The 26823-nt window shown below is 43.4% G+C and overlaps 1 protein-coding gene across 1 annotated transcript in view; it reads left to right on the top strand.

Moving 5' to 3' along the window:
- Positions 1–2134: 2134 nt before the first annotated feature.
- LOC134350167 (metabotropic glutamate receptor 1-like) overlaps positions 2135–26823 on the top strand; it is a 202146-nt gene continuing 177457 nt past the window's right edge. The window contains exons 1-2 of the mRNA XM_063055133.1: positions 2135–2175; positions 3509–4318. Coding sequence (XP_062911203.1) covers positions 3583–4318 — 736 coding nt within the window. The 5' untranslated portion in view covers positions 2135–2175; positions 3509–3582. The remainder of the gene's footprint in view (positions 2176–3508; positions 4319–26823) is intronic.

Here is a 26823-nt window from a genome sequence, read left to right as displayed (position 1 = left end):
GCGCCTTAGTCACTTTTCCATCTATGCCAACAAACGCATCTGGTGATAATTTATAAAAATCCTTTGTAAGTCGATATGCACGGTGTCATCTGTAATATCCTCATCATCCTTTTAAAATACTTCATCAAGAAACTCCATAAAGTCAGTCATCCATGATTTGCCATCAACCAGTCACTGCTGGTTTTCATTTACTAAAGATCCCAAACGTCAATTAATTTAGGCATGGATTATTGTCACTAAAGCTGTTCCCAGCACCAATATTTGTCTATTTGGTTTATAATATATTTCAAAAAGGAAGCACAGTACTTGCAATCTTCTAGCCCTCTGTTGCCATTCCCACAATTCAATGAAAGACTGGGGCTGGAGTCTCCTCTTCTCACCTCAATGAACCCAGAAACTGAAAATCCATTCTTCTTTGTTCAAACTTCCAAGACAATGACCATTTCTCTACAATACTTCATCTCATGTTCTTGATATTTATTGCTTATTTACTTGTTATTATCAGTTCTTTCTTTTTCTATTTGCACATTGTTGTCTTTTGCCCACTGGTTGGACACCCAAGTTGGTGTAGTGTTTCATTGATTCTATTATGGTTATTATTCTATTATGGATTTATTGAGAATGCCCACAGGAAGACGAATCTTAGGGTTGTATATGCTGATGTATATCTACTATGATAATAAATATACTTTGAACTTTTAACCTCACACTTACCTACATTAATTTCCATCTGCTATTTTTAGCCCATTTTTCCGGTTGATCCAGATCCTTCTGCTAGCTTTGATAGACTCGTTTGCTGTACACTGCGCCCCAGTCTTGTTGTCATCTGCACATTTGCTGATCCAGTTTACCACATGACCAACCAGATCATTGATATAGATACAATCAACAACGGAGCCTGCACTAGTTCTTCAGCACACCATTGGTCAGAGGCTTCCAGTCAGAAAGGCAACCCTCTACTACCACTCTTCGGCTTATCTTGCAAAGCCAATGTCAATTCCAATTTTCTACCTCACCCTGAATGCCGAACGACTGGACCTTCTTAACCAGCCTCCCATATGGGACTTTGTCAAAGGCCTTTACTGCTTAACTTTTTTTTCTTTAATATTTCCTCCAACTCTTTCAGCCACAATTTTAAAAATAAACGGTATAATCTTGTCAATGACAGGCAGCAGTCTCTCACTATCTGCCACAATTTTGAGGATAACAATTCATTTTCCCTTAATCTTCTATGTTCTAGCATAGCGGTAAATATCCCAGCTCTTCCAAAATTACAATGAATTAAAATGAGGTTTAGAGGGATATGAGCCAACGGCAGGCAAGTATAAGGGCCAATTTCCGAACTGTAACTATGACGAAGTCTCTCATTTCAGCATCATTGTACTAAATCTCGTGCGTCCCACCCTAGGACTTTGAAATCGTTCTGGGAGGAAAGTGCCCAGATCTGGAAACAATACTCCAGCTCAGAACTAACTAGTGCTTTATAAATAGAATTCGGCACAATAGCAGACTCCAGATTATTGTTTAATATTTCAAATTATTTTATTAGTTTTGCTCACGGAAACTCCTCACATAAGCGTATTCAATTCTGCTGATGACAAGGCATCGTTGTAACTGACTGAATAGGCATTCGACCTTTGGACATTGAGTTCTGTTCAATCGCATTACCAGCATGCTGAGAAATTGGGGCATTTCTAACCACCGGGAATAGTTGCTCTTGGAGACCAGGTTATTCCGCTCAGGGTTTTACTTTAACGAGAGCCTTGTTGTAAAGCATGATTTTCCGCTGCAAGTTTGCCAAAGGATTAAATTAGTGCTGAAGTTTTCCGTGTGCAGATAGCAAATATGTTTCTTTTTTATCAATAAAAAAATCATAATTGCTATTCACCCGGTGTCAGGAGACAGGAGGGGTGATGTTCAGGCCCTTTCGGGCACATGAACTTCTGCTGCGAGCGGCGTCCCTCTGCTTTTAGCCGTGTGTGATTCGGAACACACGAACGATGTCGGTGGAAATGACCTGATTTCAGCTTTGCAGTGAGGTGGAGTGTAAGACAGGGGGCAGAAGTGTTGAAGCAAAGCAGCTTCGCGCGATAGACCTGCCCTAATACGACTGAGAGCTGGCAGAAGGCAGGGTACTCCTGGTTCGCAAGGCGTGTGGATGTTGCATGATCGCAGGTAGGTTTCTAACCTCATTCTCTAATTCCGGGCTGTTTGGTGATGGAGAGCCAGCAAACGGTTGGTCCTTGTGACAGAGTTGCGCTAGCCTTGGTGCTGATTTATCCAAACGATGACCAGTAAGAACCAATACATTACAGTGCATGGGAACCTGCATCCATCATACCACCACGTTCAAAAGTAGAGTTAGCGGGATCATGCCTTAACATGGGGGAAACTGGGATCAAAAACTGCGTTTTTTAAATTCGGTAAATGTGGCTGGACGGATTTGTAAGGAGAGCCAAGATATTAATGGCATTATCTTGGTGTATCTAAGCTACAGTGCGCGATTTTGCCCAGAATCTCCTCGCTCCATTCTGTCTTGCACTTGGAATGGTTACAAAATATCTGTTGTAATCACTTAAATGAATCTTGGATGACTTTTGTTTGTAATTCCGCGATTTTAGAAAGTGTTACTAATTCCAAATACCTTTGTACAATCCATTTGTTGGACTCCAATTGATAGCACTGATGATTATACAGTTGTTTCTTCTAATATGCACTGGCCCAGGTTTAAACATAAATCGGCGATGGTTATGTTCTCCGGCCTGTCTGTACTCAATCCGCGGCTTGATTTGACATCTTCGCCATGAAGATACTTTGGTGTCTGGAGCCGAGTTGCTATTCGCTCGTCTTTTTAAAAGCTATTATTCTAAAATCTTCATTCCCTATATTTAACCTAATTTTTTTTTAAACTTGATTCGACATTTTAGGGGCATTTTTGTACTCGTAAATCACCTTGCCCCCGAGCGGGAGAAATAAGATTTGGTTAATCAGCGATTCCCCGACAAAGGCTGTAACCAAGAGCTTGAATAAGAAATTAAAAAAAGAAACCCGGGGGAAAAACTCAGAATCTGTTTGAGCAGATAAACAATTTAATGGTTCAGATCTGGGACCCTTCATCAATACTGATGGAAAACTCCCTCATGGTACAGAGAGCCGCAGTTAGTCTCGTCCTTCCCGGTGCTCTGTCTAATAAATACTAAAGAACATGCATTGAAGGTGAGAGGGCGAAAGTTTAAAGGAGATTGTGGGACAACTTTTGTTTTACGTAGGGAGTGCTAGGTGCTTGCAACGGACTGCCAGCTATAGTAGTGGCAGCAGATACGATGGAGGCGTTTAAGAGGTTTTTAGATGGGCTCATGAATGAACAGATATTGATCGCGTGCAGAGAGGAGAGAATTAGTTAAATGTGGCATTGTGTTAGACGTGGTCGTAGTAGCTGAAGGGCCTATGCTGTACTGTTCTATGTTGCAGGCATGCTCTAATATCACTTTGATGACTTCTTTTTCAGCCTCAATGGCGCGTTTCCACAGACTGAAAGCCCTTTGCGAATACTAAACCTACCGTCTCAATGTGTCTGGTGAGATGATAGCCATGAAGAGCGGCCTGAGCAACAGCAGGAATCCTTGCTTTGAAATCGTGGCACTTTGGTTATTCTTTATCCCGCTGACCCCCAGCGCCAAGGAACATGAGGCGGGCAAGAGAGTTCTACTGTCCATGAACACGGCTCAGCGCTCGGTAGCTCGCAAGGACGGTGATGTGATTATTGGCGCTCTCTTCTCTGTGCACCACCAGCCCCCGGCCGAGAAAGTGCCTGAGAGGAAGTGTGGAGAGATTCGGGAGCAGTATGGGATCCAAAGGGTAGAAGCCATGTTTCACACTCTGGACATGATCAACGCCAACCACAATCTCCTGCCCAACGTCACTCTGGGTTGTGAGATCAGGGACTCGTGCTGGCACTCGTCAGTTGCCCTGGAGCAGAGCATCGAGTTCATCCGCGACTCCCTCATCTCCATGAGGAACGAGAGGGATGGGCTCACCCAGTGCCTGGAAGGACCAGTCGCGGGTGCGAAAACCAAGACCCCCATCGCTGGGGTGATTGGGCCAGGTTCCAGTTCTGTGGCCATTCAGGTGCAGAACCTGTTGCAGCTCTTCAATATTCCCCAGATCGCCTACTCGGCCACTAGCATCGACTTGAGCGACAAGACACTGTTCCAATATTTCCTGAGAGTTGTACCCTCAGATACCCTTCAGGCCCGAGCAATGCTGGACATCGTGCAGAGGTACAACTGGACCTATGTGTCTGCCGTTCACACTGAAGGTAAAGTGGAGTGCGTTGCTTGTGTACGCTCTAGTTTCACACAGCTGCGGGACTAACTTGTATCGCCGATAGAACTACAGTATAACTTGGTAACTGGCGTATAGAGTTTTGGCAAGGTTTGGAGATAGTTTCTCAATTTTGGTGCTGTACGGGATAAACAGAAGCATGAAGAATTTAGAATAATAGTTTAAAAAAAAACGAGCGAATTGCAACTCGGCTCCAGACAGTATCTGCAAGTATCTGTGTTGCCTTCCCGATTGTCACTGGTATTGTTGGAAGTGTTATTGCTCTGTGCATTATGCGCAAAGCTCTCAATCCCCGTTATCTGACTGTTCTGCAGAACACGGCCAGTTGTATAACTGCGCGCTAGTGACTTGCAACTTCTTAATTAGGTCACGCGTAAGTTCGTTAAGTAAACCTCGAGCCTGGTCGTTGAAATGTACTCGAAATGAAAAGCATATACACCACGCAGATGCTGACAGTCTGAATTATAGCCATACAGTTAGAGTCCATTACAATTACATTGCATTACAATTACAAAGACCCTTACAAGTCATAAGGGCACAGAAACGAACCCTTCGGCCCAACGTGTTCACATCAACCTTTCTTCCCATCTACACCCATTCCAATTACCAGCCTTAGGATGTGACCAGACATTCCTGGGAAATACTCAGCGAGCCGGGCAGTTTCTGTGGACAGGGAAGTAGCTAAAGTTGTATGTCAGGGGCCCTAAGTCAGAACTTTCAACAGAGTGTATTCTAGTCTGAGTCCCAGTGTAACTGGTGCTATTATGTTAAACTGAGTTGTCTTGTGACTGTGCTGGCGCCTGGTTAAAATGGCAGGGATTTCTGACAGGGACAGACGGTTGCCGTACCTCGAGTACAGTGGGTATACTGCAGGCTGCATTGTTACAGACCTCTCATTGCCCCAGGTGAGTTTCTGTTGGAGGGCCAGGTGGGCTCCTGACTGGATTCCAACCTTTCCTCAAGCAGAGGTCACCTTCCAAGCCTTCTGAAAAACCTCAGCTGTGCAGGCATGTTGATCTCATTAATTTTAAGCCCTTGAGCTACATAAAATTTTTGACAGTTTAAAAGATATATACCTTACAACTTCTTGAGCTGACCTCAATTGCCATAACAAGAATCCTACTTCATCACATCCAAAAAAAAACTATTACTGAGCTGAGGATATTTCTGGCAAGGTTAGATATTCTTATCTATTCCCCACTGCACCTGAGAAGCTGGGTCTGAACCTTTGCCTTGTGTTGATGTGGGGAATGTGCTCCGTGGTACGGTAAAGCAGCAAACTATCGAGCGTGGGCTCTGCTGCTGGGGCACACCCCATGTCAGAGTTGTGCATGACCCGGAGGGAATATGGAGGGGCAGGTTAGGCCACTTCCTGCACCAATCTGCAAAGTGCTCCCTGTTGAATGAAAGACGACTCCACCCAAGGAGTTTACCCCATGGGTGGGGACAGAGCCAGGCCAGGGGACTAGAGAATGCCTGCTGTCTGGTTACCTTTCCAGGATTCTGCTAGAATAGGAAATCCCAATCATTGCATTGGGAAATCGTAATAGACACTGGCTCATCCTTCATAAGAGTGACCGAGAAGGTTCTGTTTTAACCCGCTGTCCCCACCTCAGCATCAGCTGATGCACCTTCTGCACATGAACATATTGCACTCCACCCAGTTTCTCAATTACCTCACTCACCCCATGCTCATCTCCCCGTGTCTCACAGTTTAAAGTAATGGACTTGTCGGCTGTCTGCATGTTTTGCACTAAACTGAGCACGAGCCTGCGTCCCTACTTTGCAAAGCTTATGATCCGAGAGTTTATTTGTTGCCTTCAGCATTTCCAGTCCTTCACTTTACTCGCAGACCTGTACCTCACAACTAGAATCAGAATCAGGTTTAATATCACTGTGATACATCATAAAATTTGTTGTTTGTGACAGCTTTATGGTGTAATAGATAAATATACTATACATTATAGTAAGAAAAAATATATATACATATAAATAAACTTTAAAATGTAGTGCAAAAAGAGAGCAAACTGGTGAGGTAGTGTTCATGGGTTCATTGTCTGTTCAGAAGCCTGACGGTGGAAGGGTAGAAGCTGCCCCTAAAACATGAGTGTGTATCTTCAGGCTCCTGTACCTCCTCCCTCCCTCGTGGTAGTAATAAGAAAAGAACATGTCCAGGGTGATGGGGTTCCTTAAAGATGGATGTTGCCTTTCTGGGGCATGGCCTTTTAAAGATGTCCTCAGTGGTGGGAAGGCTAGTGCCCATGATGGAGCTAGCTGAATCCACAAGCCTCTGCAGCTTTCTCCAGTCCTGTGCTGTGGCCCCTCCACACCGGATGATGGTGCAGCCAGTCAGAATGCTCCCTACCATGCATCTGTAGAAATGGGCCAGAGTCTCTGGTGACATACTAAACGCCCTCAAACTCCCAATGAAGTATCACCAATGATGTGCCTTCTTTGCAATTGCATCAATATGTTGGGCTCAGGATAGATCTTAAGAGATGTTGACACCCAGGAAATTGAAACTGCTCACCCTTTCCACTGCTGACTCCTCGATTAGGACTGGTGTGTGATCCCTTGCAAAACTTCACAATCAGAAACAGATTTAATATCACTAGCAAATGTCATGAAATCTGTTCAATTTGTGGAGCTGCACATTGCAATACCTAATAAAAATATAAATCACTGTAAGAAATATACATTAAAATGAAGAAGTATTGCAAAAAGCAAGCAAAAAAAAAAGAAGAAAAATAATAAGGTGGTGCTCTTGGGTTCATGGTCTATTCATAAATCTGATGGCAGAGGAAAACAAACTGTTCCTGAAACTTTGTTTGTATCTTCAGGCTCTTGTGCTTCCTTCTTGATGGTAGCAATGAAGAGAGGGTATGTCCTGGATGGTAAGGTCCTTAATGATGAATGTTGCCTTTCTGAGGCATCATCTTTTGAAGGAGTCCTCACCTAGGGGAGGCTGATGCCCATGATGGAGCTGGCTGAGTTTACAACTCTCTACAGCCTTTTTCAATCCTATACAGTAACCTACTGCTGTTGTGGGAACTGTTGGAAAACCTGTCAAAGAAACTTAATTTTATTATCCTGCAGTCTAGTGAAAAAAATGATTGCAGAATATTAGAAACAATTCAGCAGTGTCCTCCTGGAGCTTTCAGTCATAACCAAGTGAATTTTCCATCAGTTACGGAAACATTGAGATATGGGCTTATGTGTTATTGATAGAGAGATGGTCACCATATTTTCTATCTTGAGAAGAGCAGTGTGGTCACTCAAGTTGAGGATGGTGTTCTCCTTAGTGTTTGTAGGGTGGATTCCCTTAATGGAGAATGGCTTTGTGTAACACGGGAAACCTGATGCACAGGCAGCTACCACACGATCCTTGACAGATCCAGCTCAGGGCCCAGTGGCTGTGGTCTTCCTCCACTCTCACTGTTGTGTTATGTCACCAGCTCCACCACTGAAGTCTTGGCTGGATCGCCCTTTATCTGGAAATTTACCGCTATGACACTACTAGGAGCTAAGTGCCGGATGGCTAAAATCCGGACAGCATCACTCTCGGGATCTCATGAACTCACAAGCCTCTCTAACACAACAAGGTGACGGTTCCAGGAGAGGATTCTGCATCTCCACTGAAACGAGAGTACCCACCATTTAAAACAGTTTAAAACTACAGAGGAATGCGATAGGAGTGAAGTGGAGATCTAACTTATAATGACAGACACAAAATGCTGGAGGAACTCAGCAGGTCAGGCAGCATCTACGGAAATGAATAAGCAGTTGCCATTTTGAGTCAAGAACATTTTGAAGGGTCTCGACCCGAAACGTCAACTGTTTATTCCATTTTGTATGCGTTACTCTGAATTTCCAGAATCTACAGTATCTCTTGTGTCTAAATTCTAATGATCCTGGTTCTCAAGTGCTTTTCTCCAAATATCCAAACTCAACAAAGTCAGCCACTTTGAATTTGTACCTGTGAACTAGGAGTCTTGCCTTTTCATTTTAAAAACATTAATAAATGGAAAATCACAGGAATATACCCTGATCTCCAACTAATAAGCTCAATACTGAGAGTGTGCATACTGATTATTTGATTAGCTTTTCAGAGTGTTTGAAATGCTTGATGCAAGAATAAGTTCTAATGCACTGAGAATAATCACAAATTATTTAATATTCTTAGCGGCAGTCTCTGATTACAACACCAGTGAATTATTGAAATACTCGCTCATTGTTACCCCAATTACATACTGCACATGTAACTTTGTTTTGCAGACTGGTCTCTGAATTAGGTACAGTACCAAGTACCTGAGACATTGGAATGCTTCTGGTACCCAATTTAGAGAGCAGTCTGCAAAAGAACTTATGTAATGCTGGGGGGGGGGGGGGAATGAGCAAACATTAGGTGAGCATGTTATGCAATCTATTTCCTTTAATAAGAAGGGTGTACAGTACCTTGCTCAATATTGTACCTTGGCATGTAGCCTACTTGACTGATGGTGTACCTAATCAGTATTCCAATTACCATCAGCTTTATTTTTGAAAATCATTTGTCATTACATAATGGGGAGTAAATATTCACATTCAAAACAGTCAAAATGTGATTTAATTCTATTACATTTCTTGTACAAATATGAGCTATAGAGATTAAGATTTTCAATATATTTAATTTCACCAGACATTTAAATAGCCAAAGATGGACTTGAGTTCTGATGTGTCCTCTTGAGGATAAATGAGGTTAACCAGCCTAGTCCATGTCATTTGGAAAAGGATCAAAGTGGTGGTAAAACACTGAGAAGGTTGAACTTGTAACGCAAGAATACTTTTCATAAATTTCATGGAATGGGGGATTTATTAAAATAACATTGCTTCCATGGGTACGATGATAGCTCACTAATTAATTTTCCAGGCAAGGTAATCTGGAGGTCTAAGCTAAAAGTTCAGAGACCACCATTCAAATCCCACTTTAGCAAGCTCAGAATTAAAGTCACCTGCTATTCTGGAACTTGGGGGAGAAAAGATATGATTCATTAATAGTGATGACCATTGTTTAAAAACCCACCTAGTTCATTAATGCCTTTCATACTCAGCTGGCTTAGCCTATTTGTGACTCCAAACCCAATGTGGATGATTACTAAATGGTCACGCCAGCTACCAGTTTCAAGGACAACTGGAGGTCGACGATAGGTTCTGGACCTGCCAGCAACAATGATATTCCAAAAGCTGAACAAATACAAAATGTCAAATGGTATCAAAGGTAACGCATAAAAGATTAGCAATTTAGCAAAGAAAAGAATCAGGTTATCTTTAATCTTTTTTCTCTCTCCCATGAATAAAAGTCTTGATTAGCCACACCTGAATAATCTGGGACAGATATTTTCAAATTAGGCTTGATGTTACTGAGTTCTAATAGGACCATATTAATACTACATGGTTGTGCATTTTAATTTTCCAGCTGAAAAGAACTTGTAGAAAATTGTCTGCATTTCAATGAAAGTACAGTCAGTTCAGTCATGCAAGTGAGGTTTATGTTAACTTACTGCTAGCTTTTCTCTGGAGAACCTTTCAGCCTTCTTCCTGAAGGACCATAGAATACACACCCAAAAGCAAAATACTGTAGATGCTAAAAAGCTGAAGTAGAAACAAAAAAATGGTATACATCTTCAGCAGGTCAGATAACATCTGCAGAGTGAGAAACACAAATGCAACATTTTGATTGATGATAGGTTCTGATGAAAGGCCATCGAACATAAACGATAACCTACTGCTTATCTTCACAGAAGCTGCCCAACCTGCTGATATTTTCCAGCATTTTTCTCGTTCTGGTCTCAGAGATGACACATAATAGCTCATAGTGCCATCATGTCCAGAAGAAGGCATTCTACAGTCAGAATCCCTAGATCACATCATTTAACTAAACAACGGAACAATTGTTCAACTATGTCCAATCTATCTCAGAATGGTTCCACTGCTGTTTGAAGGTTTGTGGCATAGATGCACGGGATGTTTTCTGATCCAAAGCTTAGGTTGTGTGGGCTGAGGTTGTATTGACAAAGTGAAAAAAAAGAGGAGGAACTCAATGGGTCAGGCAGCATTTTGGAGGGAAATAGGTAGTAGATGTTCTGGGCTGACACTCTTCATCTGGATTTAAAGACAGAGGAGAGATCTCCAGTATAATGAGGTGAGGGAGACGGGGTTGAGCAAGAGCTGGAGAGAAATACGTAGATCCAGGTGAGGAGGGTGATAGGCAGATGGAGCAGGGAAGAGTAGAAATAGCAACAGAGGCCGGAGGAGTTAGGTAGAGGCGACAAAAGGATGACATTGGTGGAATCAGAGAGGAAGGGAAGGTAGTGCATGGAAGTTTTTGATGGAGGAGAGATCTGTGTTTGGGAACACTGGTGGAAGGGGTTCCAGAGGGAGGAGTGTGTGGGTGATGGGCAGATGGAGTGGGAAGGAAGCCATAGTGAAAGGGGGCTGGGGGGCTGGGGATTAGAGTGAGGTTAGATCAGACAGAGAGAAAATATTCCTCAGAGAAAGCATCCCCCAGACCAGGGCAACCAAGCCATTCTCAAGATACCCATTAATATACAGTTTACATCTCTTCAAGACCTCTATCTTCTGGATTAGGGCATGCTTCCCGTACCATAGTTTTACTGCTAACGCCAGGATAATGGTTTAAAGAGCAATTATAGTTCTTTGAACACTCATTGTATTCCTCAAGTGCAGGAGTTCCCAACCTTTTTTATGCCATGGACCAATACCATTAACCATGGGGTCTGCAAACAGACCCCATGTTGGGAACCCCTGATCATCGTTCCATATGCTGTGATATCAAAACCAAGGCAGAAGCAACGGAAAATCCGGTTGCTTCATTATAGGAAGGACGTGGAAGCTTTAGACAGGGTACAGAGGAGATCTACCAGGATGCTACCTGGACTAGAGAGCATATCTTACGAGGAAAGGTTGAACAAGCTAGGCCTTTTCTCTTTAGAGTGAAGAAGGATGAGAGGTAACGATGGAGGTGTACAAAATGCATTAATAGAGTGGACAGCCAGGGCCTTTTTCCTAGGGTGGAAATGGCTAATATAAAGGGGCACAATTTTAAGGTGATTGGAGGAATGAATTTGGGGGGGTGGGGTTGCAGAGGTAAGGTTTTTTTTACACAGTGAGTGGTGGGTGTGTTGAATACACTGCCGGGGGTGGTGGTAGAGGCAGATACATGAGGGACTTGTCAGAGACTCTCAAGCACATGGATGAAAGAAGAAATGGAGGGCTATATAAGAGGGAAGAATTAGATTGATTTTAGAGTAGGTTAAAGGATCAGTACAAGATTGTGTATTCACAAATGCAAGGTAGGTAGATGGAGTTAAGGGCCTACTTCTGTTCCTATATTGAATATTAACTCATTGGTCTGTGAGACTAACTTACAAATGACATTCATCTGTGAGAATATCTGATGTAATTTTCAAATTAGTTATCTTTCAATTAAGTTTCACACCAAAAGCAGACACCATTTTGCGTAAAATGCAAAAGTTATGACGACACATCTCACATGACGGAAACTTGAATAGTACGAAGCATTCTTTTGGGAAGCCATTTTCAAATGTATCACACTTCTTATTCAGGACTGGAACAACTTATGCTATTGGTCTGCATGAATTACTTTATCCCTTTGCAAACAAAGTCTTTGAGAACCAAATGCAATGCTGGTCAGTTGAAAGGAAATTATCCACCATAATGGGTGTTAGGAGTGTTTTCTAAAATAATATGGTAAAATTTAGGTGGATAATAGCTGTTGACATAACAGATAAGGGATGATAGAATCCTTTTAGATATATATTCTAAAAGTCATTAAGTATTCAAAGATTGTCATTGGCCTTCTAAGGATGAATTACAAATACAAATCTTTTAATGTATCTAAACAAAGTTGGGTAGTATATATCAGCACCCATTCAATTGAGAAAGGATGTTTGTATTAAGAGCTAATTTTAATTAAGAATGAGTTTAAATGCTTAACACGTAATCTGGAGTACCTCCTGTCTGTGGGTAGATTACTTAGAGTTCTTAATAGTTCCGTTGTGCATGACTGTAATAGACATCTCATTACTTGTAATCTCATTACTGCAATAGGTACCGTTATATCAAAGCTTTGCAGACTATTTCACTGTTTGCAAATGACCTGTTCAATTGAAATGAACTGGATTTGTGCAAAACCTACCAAGCTCTTTGTTGCAGTCTCCGAATGAGCCAGTGATGGGATCCCCATTATCTCTGCACTGAGGGGTCACTGAGATATGGGTGGTACAAAGCACTCAAGTGCCAAACATGGATCCAGGAAATAGCTTCAGTTGAGAGATGTCAAAGCAGAAGGAGGGGGCATTCAGGTGACTGAGAACCATTGCAACTGGGCAGCCAATGATTGCCTTTTGTTAGTTTGTCTTCTGCAAACATTTGAACCATCTGACCTCAGCGGGATATCTTTTGAGGTTGTATTTCAGTGGGAAAATCAGAGGGAATCAAGGCAATCTTCTCATGATCTGGGCTGAGTTCAGCCAGGCTATCAGCAGGGGATGATGGGAAAATTCAGATGATGTAGCCCACCTTCACGGGACTTTCATTAACTTCTACCCCGTCCTCCATTAGCAACAGACTTTCTTCTTTCCAAGTCCGTTGTATTTGCAAGGCAGCCAGGTTCCGTGTCACCAGGTTTGTACTCCCTTATTGCTTTTCTTGGCACTGTCAAATAGGAAATGGCTGTGGATCTAAAGCCTCTGGGGCACTCTCTGCAAACCTTCTGTTTTCCCTCACTGATGTGGTCAGTGGTCGCATAACCAGGACTTGTGATATGCACCAGCTGCTTGTATGATCATCCGCCACCACTGCTTCACGTGACCTTGATCTGAGGGTGGGGAGTGGGGGGGCTAGGCAGGTGTTACACCTTGCACAAGGGTGACCTGCAGACTAGCGGAGGGAAGGAGCACCCTACCCCTCCTTTGGTAGAGACCCATCTCCACCCCACCACCCAAGATAAGAATAGTACCAGGCTCTACGCCCTCATCTTTCTGCTCGAGGCTGGGGACTGTCAGCCTGTCTGTAGAGTCATAGAGAGAAAGTGCATCGAAATAGGCTCTCCAGCCAATCAACTCTGTGACAACCATCAAAAACTACCACTAAATCTGTGATAATCCCATTTTATTCTCCCTTCACTCTTATCGACTCTCCCCAGATTTCACCAATCACCTGCACGCTTAGGGGCAAGATATCATGACCAATGAGCTGAGCGACCCGTGAGAGGAAACCTATGAAGTTGCAGGGGCAGAACTTGCAATCTGTATACAAGCAACAGCTAAGGCCAGGACTGAACCTACATGTCTGGCGCTGTGAAGCAGAGCACCACCGTACCAACTGTGCCACAGAGCTGCCCAGGGTTCCACTGTGTTTCCAACTGACTGATAGACTCAGTGGCCACTTTGTTAGGTACACCTGCAAGCCTTCTCCTTTCTCTTAAGGTCACCTCACTGATGTGCAGCCATTCGATGCATAAAATCATGCAGACATGATCAAGAGGTTTAACTGTTGTTTGGACCGAACGTTAGAATGGGGAACATACACTCAGTAACCACTTCATCAGATACAGGCAGTACCTAATAAAGTGGCAACTGAGTATAAATTAATATCACCTTATTTAAATATGGTGTTAATGCTCTGGATGCAGTGCTGTGATTTTTAAAGGGAGACTTTGCAGAGGGAGCAGGATTTAATGAAATGTCTGGTTTTACAAATATCAGCTTCCTCTTTCAAACAATTCCACAGCAATCTGAACTATCAATCATCAATGAAGGGATGGCACACTGTTTCCTGCTTCACAGTCTGTGCCCACTTGGAAATAATTCTGCCAATCAAAGTCATGCTATCCATTGCCTGCCGCATTGTGTATCTTTTGAATGCTTGTTCCCCCGTCTGAAGATTACACTGCCTGACCTAAATACTCTATCCACCCATCCAGGAAGTCACATCCTCTCTCTGGAGAGATAATAGGAGCAGAAAATTCTGCACCAGCCAGGAGAAAATATTGCTGAAGTACCCTCAAGACCAAAAGAGACAGATTAGAAATTAGAAAAGCCAGCAGGCAGATAAGGAAATACATTTCCGCTCAGCAAGATGTGATGATCTGATCTAGGCTGGCTGGAGGGATGGTGGAAGTGGGTTCAACAGCAATTTTCAACCGAAGGTTAGGTATTATGCGGAACAATGAGGAAAGAGTTGGGGAGCAGCGCTGATGAAAATCCACAGTGGGCTCGATGACCTCCTATTACGCCATCTTATTACCTTTCCACACCAAGTGCTTCTGTCACTGACACAAAAGACATTGACCAAAAACTTTCTTGTGCGTTCAGAGATGTCAAAGTTTTAAAGACATTCACAGTATTAAGGATTCTCTGGAAAGCTAGCCTATTGAATTAGAGCCTGGCTACTCATCCAGAGCTTGACAGAACCTGATAAAATACGTCGGATCAGGTTCAAAATATCACAAAGCTCCCAGGTTTGGATGGGCTGTGTTGGATTAGTTGCTGTTGGTATTGTTATTTTTCAGGTAGCTTGACTTTCTTTATGGCTGCATATACTTGTACAATTTGTCTGTAAATTTTCATTAATTTGTAGTATTGTTGCCCAGCAGACTCGATAGACCGAATGGCCTAATTCCATTCCTATGTCTTATAATTGGTTCTGTATCTTCACAGTTACCTTGTCAGTGAACCTGAGGTATCATGGCAGCATAAATTAAAACTGCAGACACGAGGAAATTTGCAGATGCTGGAAATTTAAGCATGCGCCGAAGGGTCCCGGCCCGAAACGTTGACTGTACCTCTTCCTATAGATGCTGCCTGGCCTGCTGCGTTCCACCAGCATTTTTCGTAAATTAAAACTGTCCTTGTTGTTTCACAGATCCTTATCTCACTAGCTAAAACTAGTTAGTTGTGCAAAGAAAGGACATGAGGACCAGTCTTTTGTTACTTTTCTCTTTACTCTTCACTCGGTGATGTGTTACTTCCCTTGCTGGTACAGGCTGACTCTACCTGACCTGTACTACAATGAACATCAAATAAAACAGCTGCAAGCATGATATTAAATTATTAGATTAGATTAGGTTAGATTATGAGGACACGCAGTCCTCTTTTATTGTCATTTAGTAATGCATGCATTAAGAAATGATGCAATATTCCTCCGGTGTGATATCACAGAAACACAGGACAGACCAAGACTGAAAAACTAACAAAAACCACATAATTATAACATATAGTTACAACAGTGCAACAATACCATAACTTGATGAAGAACAGGCCATGGGCACAGTAAAAAAGTTCAAAGTCTCTCCTCACGCAGACGGGAGAAGGAAGAAAACTCTCTCTGCCATGCCTGACCACAGTCCGACTCTGAGTCGCCCGAAAACTTCGAGCTCCGATCAGCCCTCCGACACCGAGTACTGAGCACCATCTCTGCCAAACGCTTCGACCCCAGCCTCGGTCACCAGCAGCAGGCAAAGCCGGGGATTTTGGGGCCCCAGTGGCAGCGAACCGGGCATTTCAGAAATTTCTCCAGATGTTCCTCTGTGCTTCTCACGTCTATCTCTATCAAATCAGAATTGTGCACGGCATCCTACTTACAAATACGATATCATTTCACTGGAGAGCTGCGCGCGCTGCATTGTGCCGCCATCTTCTCCTCCCGCCTTTGCGGGATATTTGCACCTCATTCTCGACTTCCAAAGAGCCTTCGAGAAACACCATCTCCAGATTCAACTGCTGCAGTCAGGCAGAGTTGAGTCCATTTTTTATTACCTGCTTAGCTGCTGCGGCAAGCTTAAGTCTCTTTGGTGATTCACCAGTGGGGAAGAAGATTTACATTCAGAGGCTGTCCTTCTCAACCACAAGGTCCCAATGTGCTTCAACAGCCAATGCAATCATTTTAATATCAAACCTGGCAGAAAGCAACTCCCACCGGCTGTAATGAGGCAAAGCACGAGACAACTGTTTCTTCGTGATGCAAGTTGGAAGGTAAACATTGAGCAGGATATGGAGGAGGATGCCCAAGCTCACCTTCAAAATGATTCCTGTGAGGACACACATAACCTCTCATCTGAAAGTTGGCACTTTTATGAGTGCAGGACTTTTAAAGTAGTCAAGGGATCATTATAGATTTTGGGCTGAAGTGTACTTCCGACACTGAAATGCACTGCCCCGAGTGGGTGGTGGAGTTAGCTACTGTCTTAGCATTTGAGGGTCTTGACGAGCACCTGAATCCCTAAGACAAACACTCATTGGCCACTTTATTAAGTGCACCTGCTTATTAATGCAAATATCTACTTAGCCAATCATGCTGCAGCAACTCAATACATAAAAGCATGTAGACATGGTCAAGAGATTCAGTTGACGTTCAGACCAACCATCAGAGTGGGGAAGAAATATGATCTAGGTGACTTTGGCCATGGAATAATTGTTGGTGGCAGACAAGGTGGTTTGAGTATCCCAGAAACATAAGATATAAGACATAGGAGCGTAATTAGGTCATCCAGCACATCGAGTCTCCTCCGTCATTTTATCATGGCTGATTTATTATTTTTCTCACTCCATGCTCCTGCCTTCTCCCTGTAATCTTTGATGCCCTGTCTAGTCAAGAACCTATCAATCTCCACTACAAATATACTCAATGACTTGGCTTCCATAACCGTCCATGGCAATGGATTCCATATATTCACCACCCTCTGGCTAAAGAAATTCCTCTTAATCTCTTTTCTAAATTTATGTACCCCTATGCTGAAGCTGTGCTCTCTGGTCCCAGACTCACCCACGATAGGAAACATCCTCTTCACATCCACTCTATCTAGGTCTTTTGCCTGCTAATCTCCCGGGATCTTCATGCACAACAGTCTCTAGAGTTTACAGAGAGTGGTGTGGAAAACATAAACGCATTCATTGAGCAAAAGTGCCTTGTTAATGACAGACGCCAGAGGAGAATGGCCAGACTGGTTCCGGCTGACAGGAAGGTGATAGTAACTCAAATAACCATGCAGAAGAGCAGCTCAGAATGAACAACACATTAAACCTTGAAGTGGATGGGCTACAGCAGCGGGAGACCATGAACATACACTCAGTGACCATTTTATTATGTACAGAAGGTAACTGGGTGTAGAAGATGTATACTCCAATGATTGGTAAATGGGGTTAGTATAGCTGGGTACTTGATAGTCAGCATGGCAGGATATGGTTCCTGTTTCAGCACTGTATGACTTTACAACAATGCATTGTTGCAAAATCAGCTTTAAGCTAAATGCCTGGAAGCACGTAAAAAGGGAGGAGTGCAATGGACCCTGAGGAGTGGGTTCAACCCAAGACATCGACAGTTCCTTTCCTCCCATGATTCTGCTTGATCCTGTCAGTTCCTCCAGTTGTCGCTCTGGGAGAGCGTGTATGTTTATAAGCTGACACAATATCAGAGGTGTGATCAAAATAGACCCTCCGAAGTCTGTGCATTATATACTAGACGTATAACTCAGGCTGTCCATCAACAAAAGGTAATGGACAATGGAAAACACTCAGTCCAGGGGTTCTCAACCTGTGGTCCACTGACCCTTTGGTTAATGGTAAGGATCCATGGCATAACAATGTTGGGTGGGGACCCTGGCCTAGACCACATGCAAGCAAAGTATCTCACAAACATACCTGAAGACAAGGAATGAAATGACTTGAAACTTGAAACTGACAAACAGGGGACTTGGAAATCATAAACACAAGAGATTCTCCAGATGCTGGAAATCCAGAGTAACACACACAAAATGCTGGAGGAACTCAGCAGGCCAGGCAGTAGCTATGGGAAAAAAAGTATAAAGGAATAAAGAGCTGACGTTTCAGGCACATGTAGAGATACAATTACTTCAAGACACATCCATATGGTTAATTTGTACTCATCCTCATCTATAAAGCATTTTGCAAGATTGTCTACTTTAATAATTTTATTGCTCAATAGAGTTAGAGCTGATTAACAAGTATTTTAATTTCTAACACATCAGGATTAATTTCAATGGTGAGTTTCCACATTCCAAATATAAATGTGAGATACACTCTGCACTCGCAGATTTTACAGTTCATTATTGCCTTGTTAGAAAATCTCCAACAGCGAGTAAAAGTTGATAGTAAGAAGTGTTCTAGTTTTCAAATGAACCTTTAAGCTGAAACCAGTACAAAAGAGATTTACAAGGATGTTGCTGGGACTTGAAGGACTGAATTATGGAGAGAGTGTCAGACCTCCACATGCAGACTCCTCCCAGCTAACAGGAGTCACCTGCCACTCGTTTTCAACTCATCACCTGCAGCCTATTTAAACCCAGCTGTCATCCACAGTCCTGGTTCACTCATATGAACCACCAGCCTCAACTAGTTGCTCCTAACCTTCAGTTACCTTGCTGCCTTGCCGTGTTAAGTATCTGTTCTCTCTTGTTTTGTGACCCCCTCCTGGCTTGTTATAATTACAGTTCATTATTAAAGAGATTGTTCACTGCTAAATCGTCTTCACTGCTCTGCATTTGGGTCAAGCCTCCTCTCCAGTTCCTGACAGGATGGGTGACCAGCAGATGACACAGCAGAGTTTGCCTGCCTAAAGGAAATTGTCTGCTGACCCAAGTACACAAACCAGAAGCAGTAGGAAGCCATTGACCATCTGCTTGCCACTCTCTACCAACTCTCCGTCTCATTACAGCAACCCCACAGCAGTCAACCTCCTCTCTCGGAGGCTCACATTCCAGTGCCTGAATACTTTGATGGATCCCCAACCCAATACTTCAACTCCTATCCTAGAGCATCTCACACTTCAATCTTCAGCCGTCTCTGTATTATATGGATTAAACCAAGATTGCCTTCATCAGCCCTCTCTTGACAGGATAACCTGTAACCTGAGCTGCTGCTAAGTGGGACAATCGAACCTATCTGCAGTAAATATGAGGAATTCACCACTGAGATGCACCAGGTTTTCGACCATCCCAGAAGTGGAAGGGAAGCAGTGAATCGGATACTGACCCTGCATCAAGGTACACACTTGGTGCTGGATTACACTATGGAGTTCAGGACCCTCGTGCCGGAGTGTGGCTAGATTACAGAATTTCTGCTGGCCCATTACCATCACGGCCTCTCGGAGTGCTTAGAAGATGAGCTACCCACCTGGGGGATGCCCACTAACCTCAAAAGCCTCAATATTCTGGCTCTCTGTGTTGACAGGGGTCTATGGCAAGACCCTCTAGATCACCAACCAGGACCCCAGTTCCGTTCCTAGAACCATTTCAGGCTGCAGGGCTCTCATAAGCTATGCCTCTAGAATGCATGCAGTCAGCTAGGGCTCCCTTAACTGTCCCCACAAAAGCATAAGCATTGGTGGAGAAACAACTTGTGCACTTACTGTGGAGCAGTTGATCACCCACTGCGTCCCAGAAAATAGCACCACCAAGAAGAGATGAGGGGCCTTCTATCTGGTAAGCTCCCCCAGGACCCTCATTCCAGCACCATAGCCTGACTCCCTCTTTCTGGCCTTCTCCACACCCCAACAGCTCTAGGCGCACTGGAGGCTCTGGAGGCTCCAGCACAACAGGCAACGTTCTCGACTGGACTCTGTATGTGCAGCCTGCATTCTCTACGCCTACTTCTCACCTGTTCTGCACCATGGCCATTGACGGACATCTCTTGGGGTCTAGAATGGGCAGGGCACAGACACAGCCTGTGCACGTGAGCATTGGAGACGTCGCGAGCCCATCCAATTCCTTTTCATCAACTTACCCAATACTTCTCTCATCTTGGGCTACCCTGGCTCTCCACTCACGACCTGCACTTGGCTTGGTCATCCAGTTTACTGCTGAGTTGGGGGCCCGCCTCCCTGCAGCCCCAGTTGAATTCACATCGTAAATCTGTGGGGACGGAAGAAGACTTCAATTTTACCAAACTCCCACAGGAATACCATCACCTTCAGCAAAAAGGAAGCCTGCACTCTGCTGCCTTACAGGTTTCATGACTGCCTGATCAATCTCCTCCCAGGCACCACCTGTCCTCCAGGACATCTGTTCTTCCGCTCCCCTCCTGAGATCCAAGCCATGACTGACTCTATCACCGAAGTATTACAGCGTGGCTTCATTAGAACATCTCAGTTCCCAACCTTTACACAATTCTTCTTCATCATAGAGAAAGATGGGGATCTCTGTGTTACATCGACCATTATGGACTCCAAAAAAAATCACTGTTAAGAACTGCTACCCTCTCTGCTTGATGAATATTACATTCAAAATGTTCCCCAGGGACCAGACCTTCACCAAACTGGGTCTGCAGAGTGCGTACAACCCGATCCACACCCGCCAGGGGGATGATTGCAAAACAACGTTCGTAACACCCACTGGCCACTATGAATACTTGGCCATCTGAACCCCTCTGGATCTGGACGCATCTGATGTGGATGCTGGGGCCATCCTCTCCCAGAGAGGGCTGGACGGAAAAGCATACCCTTGTGCCCTCTTCTTACACGTTCAGCCCTACACGGTGTCGTTATGGAGTAGGCAACGGAGACCTACTCACCATTGAATGGGCTTTGGATGAATGGAGACATTGACTGATGGGAAACACTGGGACTTTCCTGACCTAGACCCACCACCAGAACCTCATATCCATTCAGCAGGCTTGCTGGGCTCCCTTCTTTGAGCTATTCAACTTCGCTGTCTCCTACTGACCTAGCTCCAAGAACACCGAGGCGGATGCCCTTTCCCAACAGTTCGACTGAGCTGAAACAGAGATCAATCCTCACTCACAACACGCTGGAGGAACTCAGCAGGTCGGGCAGCATCCATGGACCAACCCTCAGCCTAACATCTCGTCTTCGTGGATCCTCACCCCTATTATCTGGGATGTTGAGAATCGGATCCGCCCAGGCCCTCCAGCATGAGCCTGCTCTGGCCAACACACCCGACAACCGCATGTACGTGCCAGTGGCCGTGTGCTCTGAGCAACTCCAGTGGGCCCACTCCTCACCATCCAGGTGCACGATGAACCCTAGATTTTCTGCAACTCTGGTTCCGGTGGCCCACCATGATCGCGGATATATGTCAGGTTCGTCACTGCCTGCCCCCAATGCGCCCAGTCTGCTTCCCCCAAACAGCAACTCTCTAGGCTCCTGTGGCTCCTACCAGACCTTCAATGCCCATGGTCACACATTGCCATTGTGGATTTTATCATAGGTTTGCCACCTTTCGATGGGGCCATGGTGATCAGTGGTGAACAGATTCTGCAAAGCGACCCACTTCATTGTCCTCCCCAAACATCATCGTGCATTGAGGTGGGGGATCTGGTTGTTCAACATGTGATTCACTTCCTTTCACTCCCTCTTCCACACTTCAGTGAGTTTATCCTCTGTGGAGAAGTTTCTGCCATGTTTCGCTGCCTAGAATCCTTCCACAGGGAAGAAGATTCTGCATTGAGTCTTGCAACCTGTCATTTAACAGTTTATTATTAAAGCGATCGCTCACTGCAAAATTGTCTCAGCTGCTCTGTGTTTGGGCAAGCCTCCTCTACTTTTTCCAACAGAGGTTAAGCAGTTTGGGGCTTTTTTCACTGCAGTGTAAGAAAAATAAAGGACGATCTTATAGAGGATGGTAAAATCCTGAGGGGCATAGATAGTCAATGCATACAGTTTTTTCCCAGAACTGGAACTTCAAGAACAAGAGAACATGGACTTAAAAGAGGACGGGTTGCACTTGAACCCTAGGGGGACCAGTATCCTGGCGGGGATATGTGCGAAGGCTACTGGGGAGACTTTAAACTAGAATGGTTGGGGGGTAGGAATCAAATTGAAGGGACTACGAGAGAGGAGGTTAGTTCACAAATAGAGAAAGCTAGTAGACAGTGTGTGAGGGAGGATAGGCAGGGGACAGAGAACGGGAGCACTCAGACCGAAGATGTAGGGGAGAAGGAAGAAAAAGATAACAAAGTTTTTTGCACCATTAGGGATAAACAGAGAGTAAGAGGTGGAGAGTATCTTAATTGCATCTATTTTAATGCTAGGAGCATTGTAAGAAAGGTGGATGAGCTTAGAGCATGGATTAATACCTGGAAATATGATGTTGTAGCTATTAGTGAAACATGGTTGCAGGAGGGGTGTGATTGGAAACTAAATATTCCTGGATTTCATTGCTACAAGTGTGATATAATCGGAGGGGCAAGAAGGGGAGGTGTTGCATTGCTTGTCAGAGAAAATATTACAGCGGTACTTTGGCAGGATAGATAAGAGGACTCGTCTAGGGAGGCTATTTGGGTGGAATTGAGGAATGGGAAAGGTGTAGTAATGCTTATAGGGGTGTATTATAGACCACCTAATAGAGAGCGAGAATTGAAGGAACAGATTTGTAAGGAGATAGCAGATATTTGTAGTAAGCACAAGGTTGTGATTGTGGGAAATTTTAATTTTCCACACATAGACTGGGAAACCCATTCTGTAAAAGGGTTGGATGGTTTGGAGTTTGTAAAATGTGTGCAGGATAGTTTTTTGCGGCAATACATAGAGGTACCAACTAGAGAAGGGGCAGTGTTGGATCTCCTGTTAGAGAATGAGATAGGTCAGGTGACAGAGTATGTGTTGGGGAGCACTTCAGGTCCAGTGATCACAATGCCATTAGTTTCAATATAATTATGGAGAAGGATAGGACTGGACCCAGGGTCGAGATTTTTTAATGGAGAAATGCTAACTTTGAGGAGATGTGAAAGGATTTAGAAGGAGTGGATTGGGACAATTTGTTTTATGGGAAGGATGTAATAGAGAAATGGAGGTCATTTAAAGGTGAAATTTTGAGGGTACAGAATCTTTATGTTCCTGTTAGGTTGAGAGGAAAGGTTAAAAGTTTGAGAGCGCCATGGTTTTCAAGGGATATTGGAAACTTGGTTCGGAAAAAGAGAGGGATCTTCAATAAATACAGGCAGCTTGGAGTTAATGAGGTGCTCGAGAAATATAAAGAATGTAAAAAGAATCTTGAAAGAAATTAGAAAAGCTAAAAGAAGATATGAGGTTGCTCTGGCAAGTAAGGTGAAAGTAAATCCAAAGGGTTTCTACAGTTATACTAATAACAAAAGGATAGTGAGGGATAAAATTGGCCCCTTAGAGAATCAGAGTAGACGGCTATGTGCAGAGCCAAAAGAGATGGGGGAAATTTTGAACAATTTCTTTTCTTCGGTATTCACTAAGGAGAAGGATATTGAATTGTGTAAGGTAAGGGAAACAAGTAGGGTAGTTATGGAAACTATGATGATTACAGAAGAGGAAGTACTGGCGCTTTTAAGGAAAGTAAAAGTGGATAAGTCTCCGGGTCCTGACAGGATATTCCCTAGGACCTTGAGGGAAGTTAGTGTGGAAATAGCAGGGGCTCTGACAGAAATATTTCAAATGTCATTAGAAATGGGGATGGTGCCGGAGGATTGGCATATTGCTCATATTGATCCATTGTTTAAAAAGGGTTCTAAGTGTAAACCTAGCAATTATCGGCCTGTGAGTTTGACGTTAGTGGTGGGTAAATTGATGGAAAGTATTCTTAGAGATGGTATGTATAATTATCTGGATAGACAGGGTCTGATTAGGAACAGTCAACATGGATTTGTGCGTGTAAAGTCATGTTTGACAAATCTTATTGAATTTTTTGAAGAGGTTACTAGGAAAGTTGACGAGTGTAAAGCGGTGGATGTTGTCTATATGGACTTCAGTAAGGCTTTTGACAAGGTTCCACATGGAAGGTTAGTTAGAAAGGTTCAATCGTTAGGTATTAATATTGAAGTAGTAAAATGGATTCAGCAGTGGCTGGATGGGAGATACCAGAGAGTAGTGGTGGATAACTGTTTGTCAGATTGGAGGACAGTGTCTAGTGGTGTGCCTCAGGGATCTGTACTCAGTCCAATGTTGTTTGTCATATATATTAATGATCTGGATGATGGGGTGGTAAATTGGATTAGTAAGTATGAAGATGATATTAAGATAGGTGGAGTTGTGGATAATGAAGTAGGTTTTCAAAGTTTGCAGAGAGACTTAGGCCAGTTAGAAGAGTGGGCTGAAAGATGGCAGATGGAGATTAATGCTGATAAATGTGAGGTGCTGCATTTTGGTAGGACTAATCAAAGTAGGACGTACATGATAAATGGTAGGGCATTGAAGAATGCAGTAAAACAGAGGGATCTAGGAATAATGGTGCATAGTTCCCTGAAGGTGGAATCTCATGTGGATAGGGTGGTGAAGAAAGCTTTTGGTATGCTGGCCTTTATAAATTAGAGCATTGAGTATAGGAGTTGGGATGTAATGTTGAAATTGTACAAGGCATTGGTGAAGCCAAATTTGGAGTATTGTGTACAGTTCTGATCACCAAATTATAGGAAAGATGTCAACAAAATTGAGAGAGTACAGAGAAGATTTACTAGAATGTCACCTGGGTTTCATCTCCTAAGTTACAGAGAAAGGTTGAACAAGTTGGGTCTTTATTCTTTGGAGCATAGAAGGTTGAGGAGGGACTTGACAGAGGTATTTAAAATTATGAGGGGGATAGATAGAATTGACATGGATAGGCTTTTTCCATTGAGAGTGGGGGAGATTCAAACAAGAGGACATGAGGTGAGAGTTAAAGGGCAAAAGTTTAGGGGTAACATGAGGGGGAACTTATTTACTCAGAGAGTGGTAGCTATGTGGAACGAGCTTCCAGCAGAAGTGGTTGAGGCAGGTTCGATGTTGTCATTTAAAGATAAATTGGATATATGGACAAGAAAGGAATGGAGGGTTATGGGCTGAGTGCAGGTCGATGGGACTAGGTGAGAGTAAGAGTTCGGCATGGACTAGAAGGGCCGAGATGGCCTGTTTCTGTGCTGTAATTGTTATATGGTTATATAAGCTGATAGTGGAGAATTGTTGGTAGAATCTCAGATGGAGACGAGAGGGCATACAGGAGTCACAGTAACAACCTTGCACTCAATGTCAGTAAGATGAAAAAGCTGGTTGTGGACTTCAGGAAGGGTAAGGTGAAAGAACACACACCAATCCTCATAGAGGGATCAGAAGTGGATAGAGTGAGCAGTTTCAAGTTTTTGAGTGTCAAGATCTCTCAGGACCTAACCTGGTTCCAACATATCGATGCAGCTATAAAGAAGGCAAGACAGCGACTAGACTTCATTAGAAGTTTGAAGAGATTTGTTCTGTCAACAAAATCACTCAAAAGCTTCTGTCGATGTACCATGGAGAGCATTCTGACAGGCTGCATCACTGTCTGGTATGGTTTGCAACTGCACAGGACCGAAAGAAGCTGCAGAGGGTCGTAAATTTAGTCAGCTCCATCTTGGGTACTAGTCTGCAAAGTACCCAGGTTATCTTCAGGGAGCGGTGTATCAGAAAGGTAGCGTCCATTATTAAGGAATTCCAGCACCCAGTTCATGTTCTTTTCTCACAGGTACCATCAGGTAGGAGGTACAGAAGCCTGAAGGCACACACTCAGCGATTCAGGAACAGTTTCTTCCACTCTGCTAATTGATTCCTAAATGGACATTGAACTGGTGAACATTACCTCGCTTTTTTAATATATGTTATTTCTGTTTTTGCACGATTTTTAATCTATTCAATACAGTATACATACTATAATTTATTTATGTATTATTAGGGTTTTTTTTTTCTTTTTCTTCTATATCATGTATTGCATTGAACTGCTGCTGCTAAGTTAACAAATTTCATGACACATGCTGGTGATAATAAGCCTGATTCTGATTCTTTAAAGGACAACTTTTTCACCAGAAGATGCTACATATGTGGAAAGAGCTGCTAGAAGAAGTAGTTGAGGCGGGTATATTAACAGCATTTTCCAGATTCTTGGACAGGTAGATGGATAGGAAAGATTTGGAGTAATATGAGCCAAACAGAAACAAATAGGATTAGCTTAGATGGGCAAAGACCAGTTAGGCTGAAGGATCCATGCTATATAACTCTGACTCTGGCCCAATAAATTATTTTTCCCTCTGTTGGCTATTTATTTTGCTTCAGTTTCCCCAACTCAAAGGGCAATGTGTTCTAAATGTTTACGTAAAGGCGATATTTTTAACATTTCAATCTCACCCATGATGCATCAAAGAAAATACATTTAAATTACCCATTACAGAATCTTACCAGTACATCTCATAAAATGAGGAGCAACACACACAAAATGCCGGAGGAACTCAGCAGGCCAGGCAGCCTCTATGGAAAAGACTACAGTCGACATCTTGGGCCAAGACCCTTCAGCAGAACTCCAGATTTCCAATACCTGCAGATTTTCTCTTGTTCGTGATGAAATTGCTTTTCTTAATTAGACAGGCAATGGGAAAAGACAAAAACAAACAGGAAAAAAAGAAAGTGGCATCTCAGAAAGTAGAACGAAGGATAGAGGTGGAAGTGTAGCACCTCTTT

The sequence above is a fragment of the Mobula hypostoma genome, chromosome 8 (genome assembly GCF_963921235.1).
Source record: "Mobula hypostoma chromosome 8, sMobHyp1.1, whole genome shotgun sequence".
NCBI classification, from domain to species: domain Eukaryota; kingdom Metazoa; phylum Chordata; class Chondrichthyes; order Myliobatiformes; family Myliobatidae; genus Mobula; species Mobula hypostoma.
The sequence above is the reverse complement of the archived record's forward strand: the minus strand, read 5'-3'. Positions and strand labels throughout refer to the sequence as shown.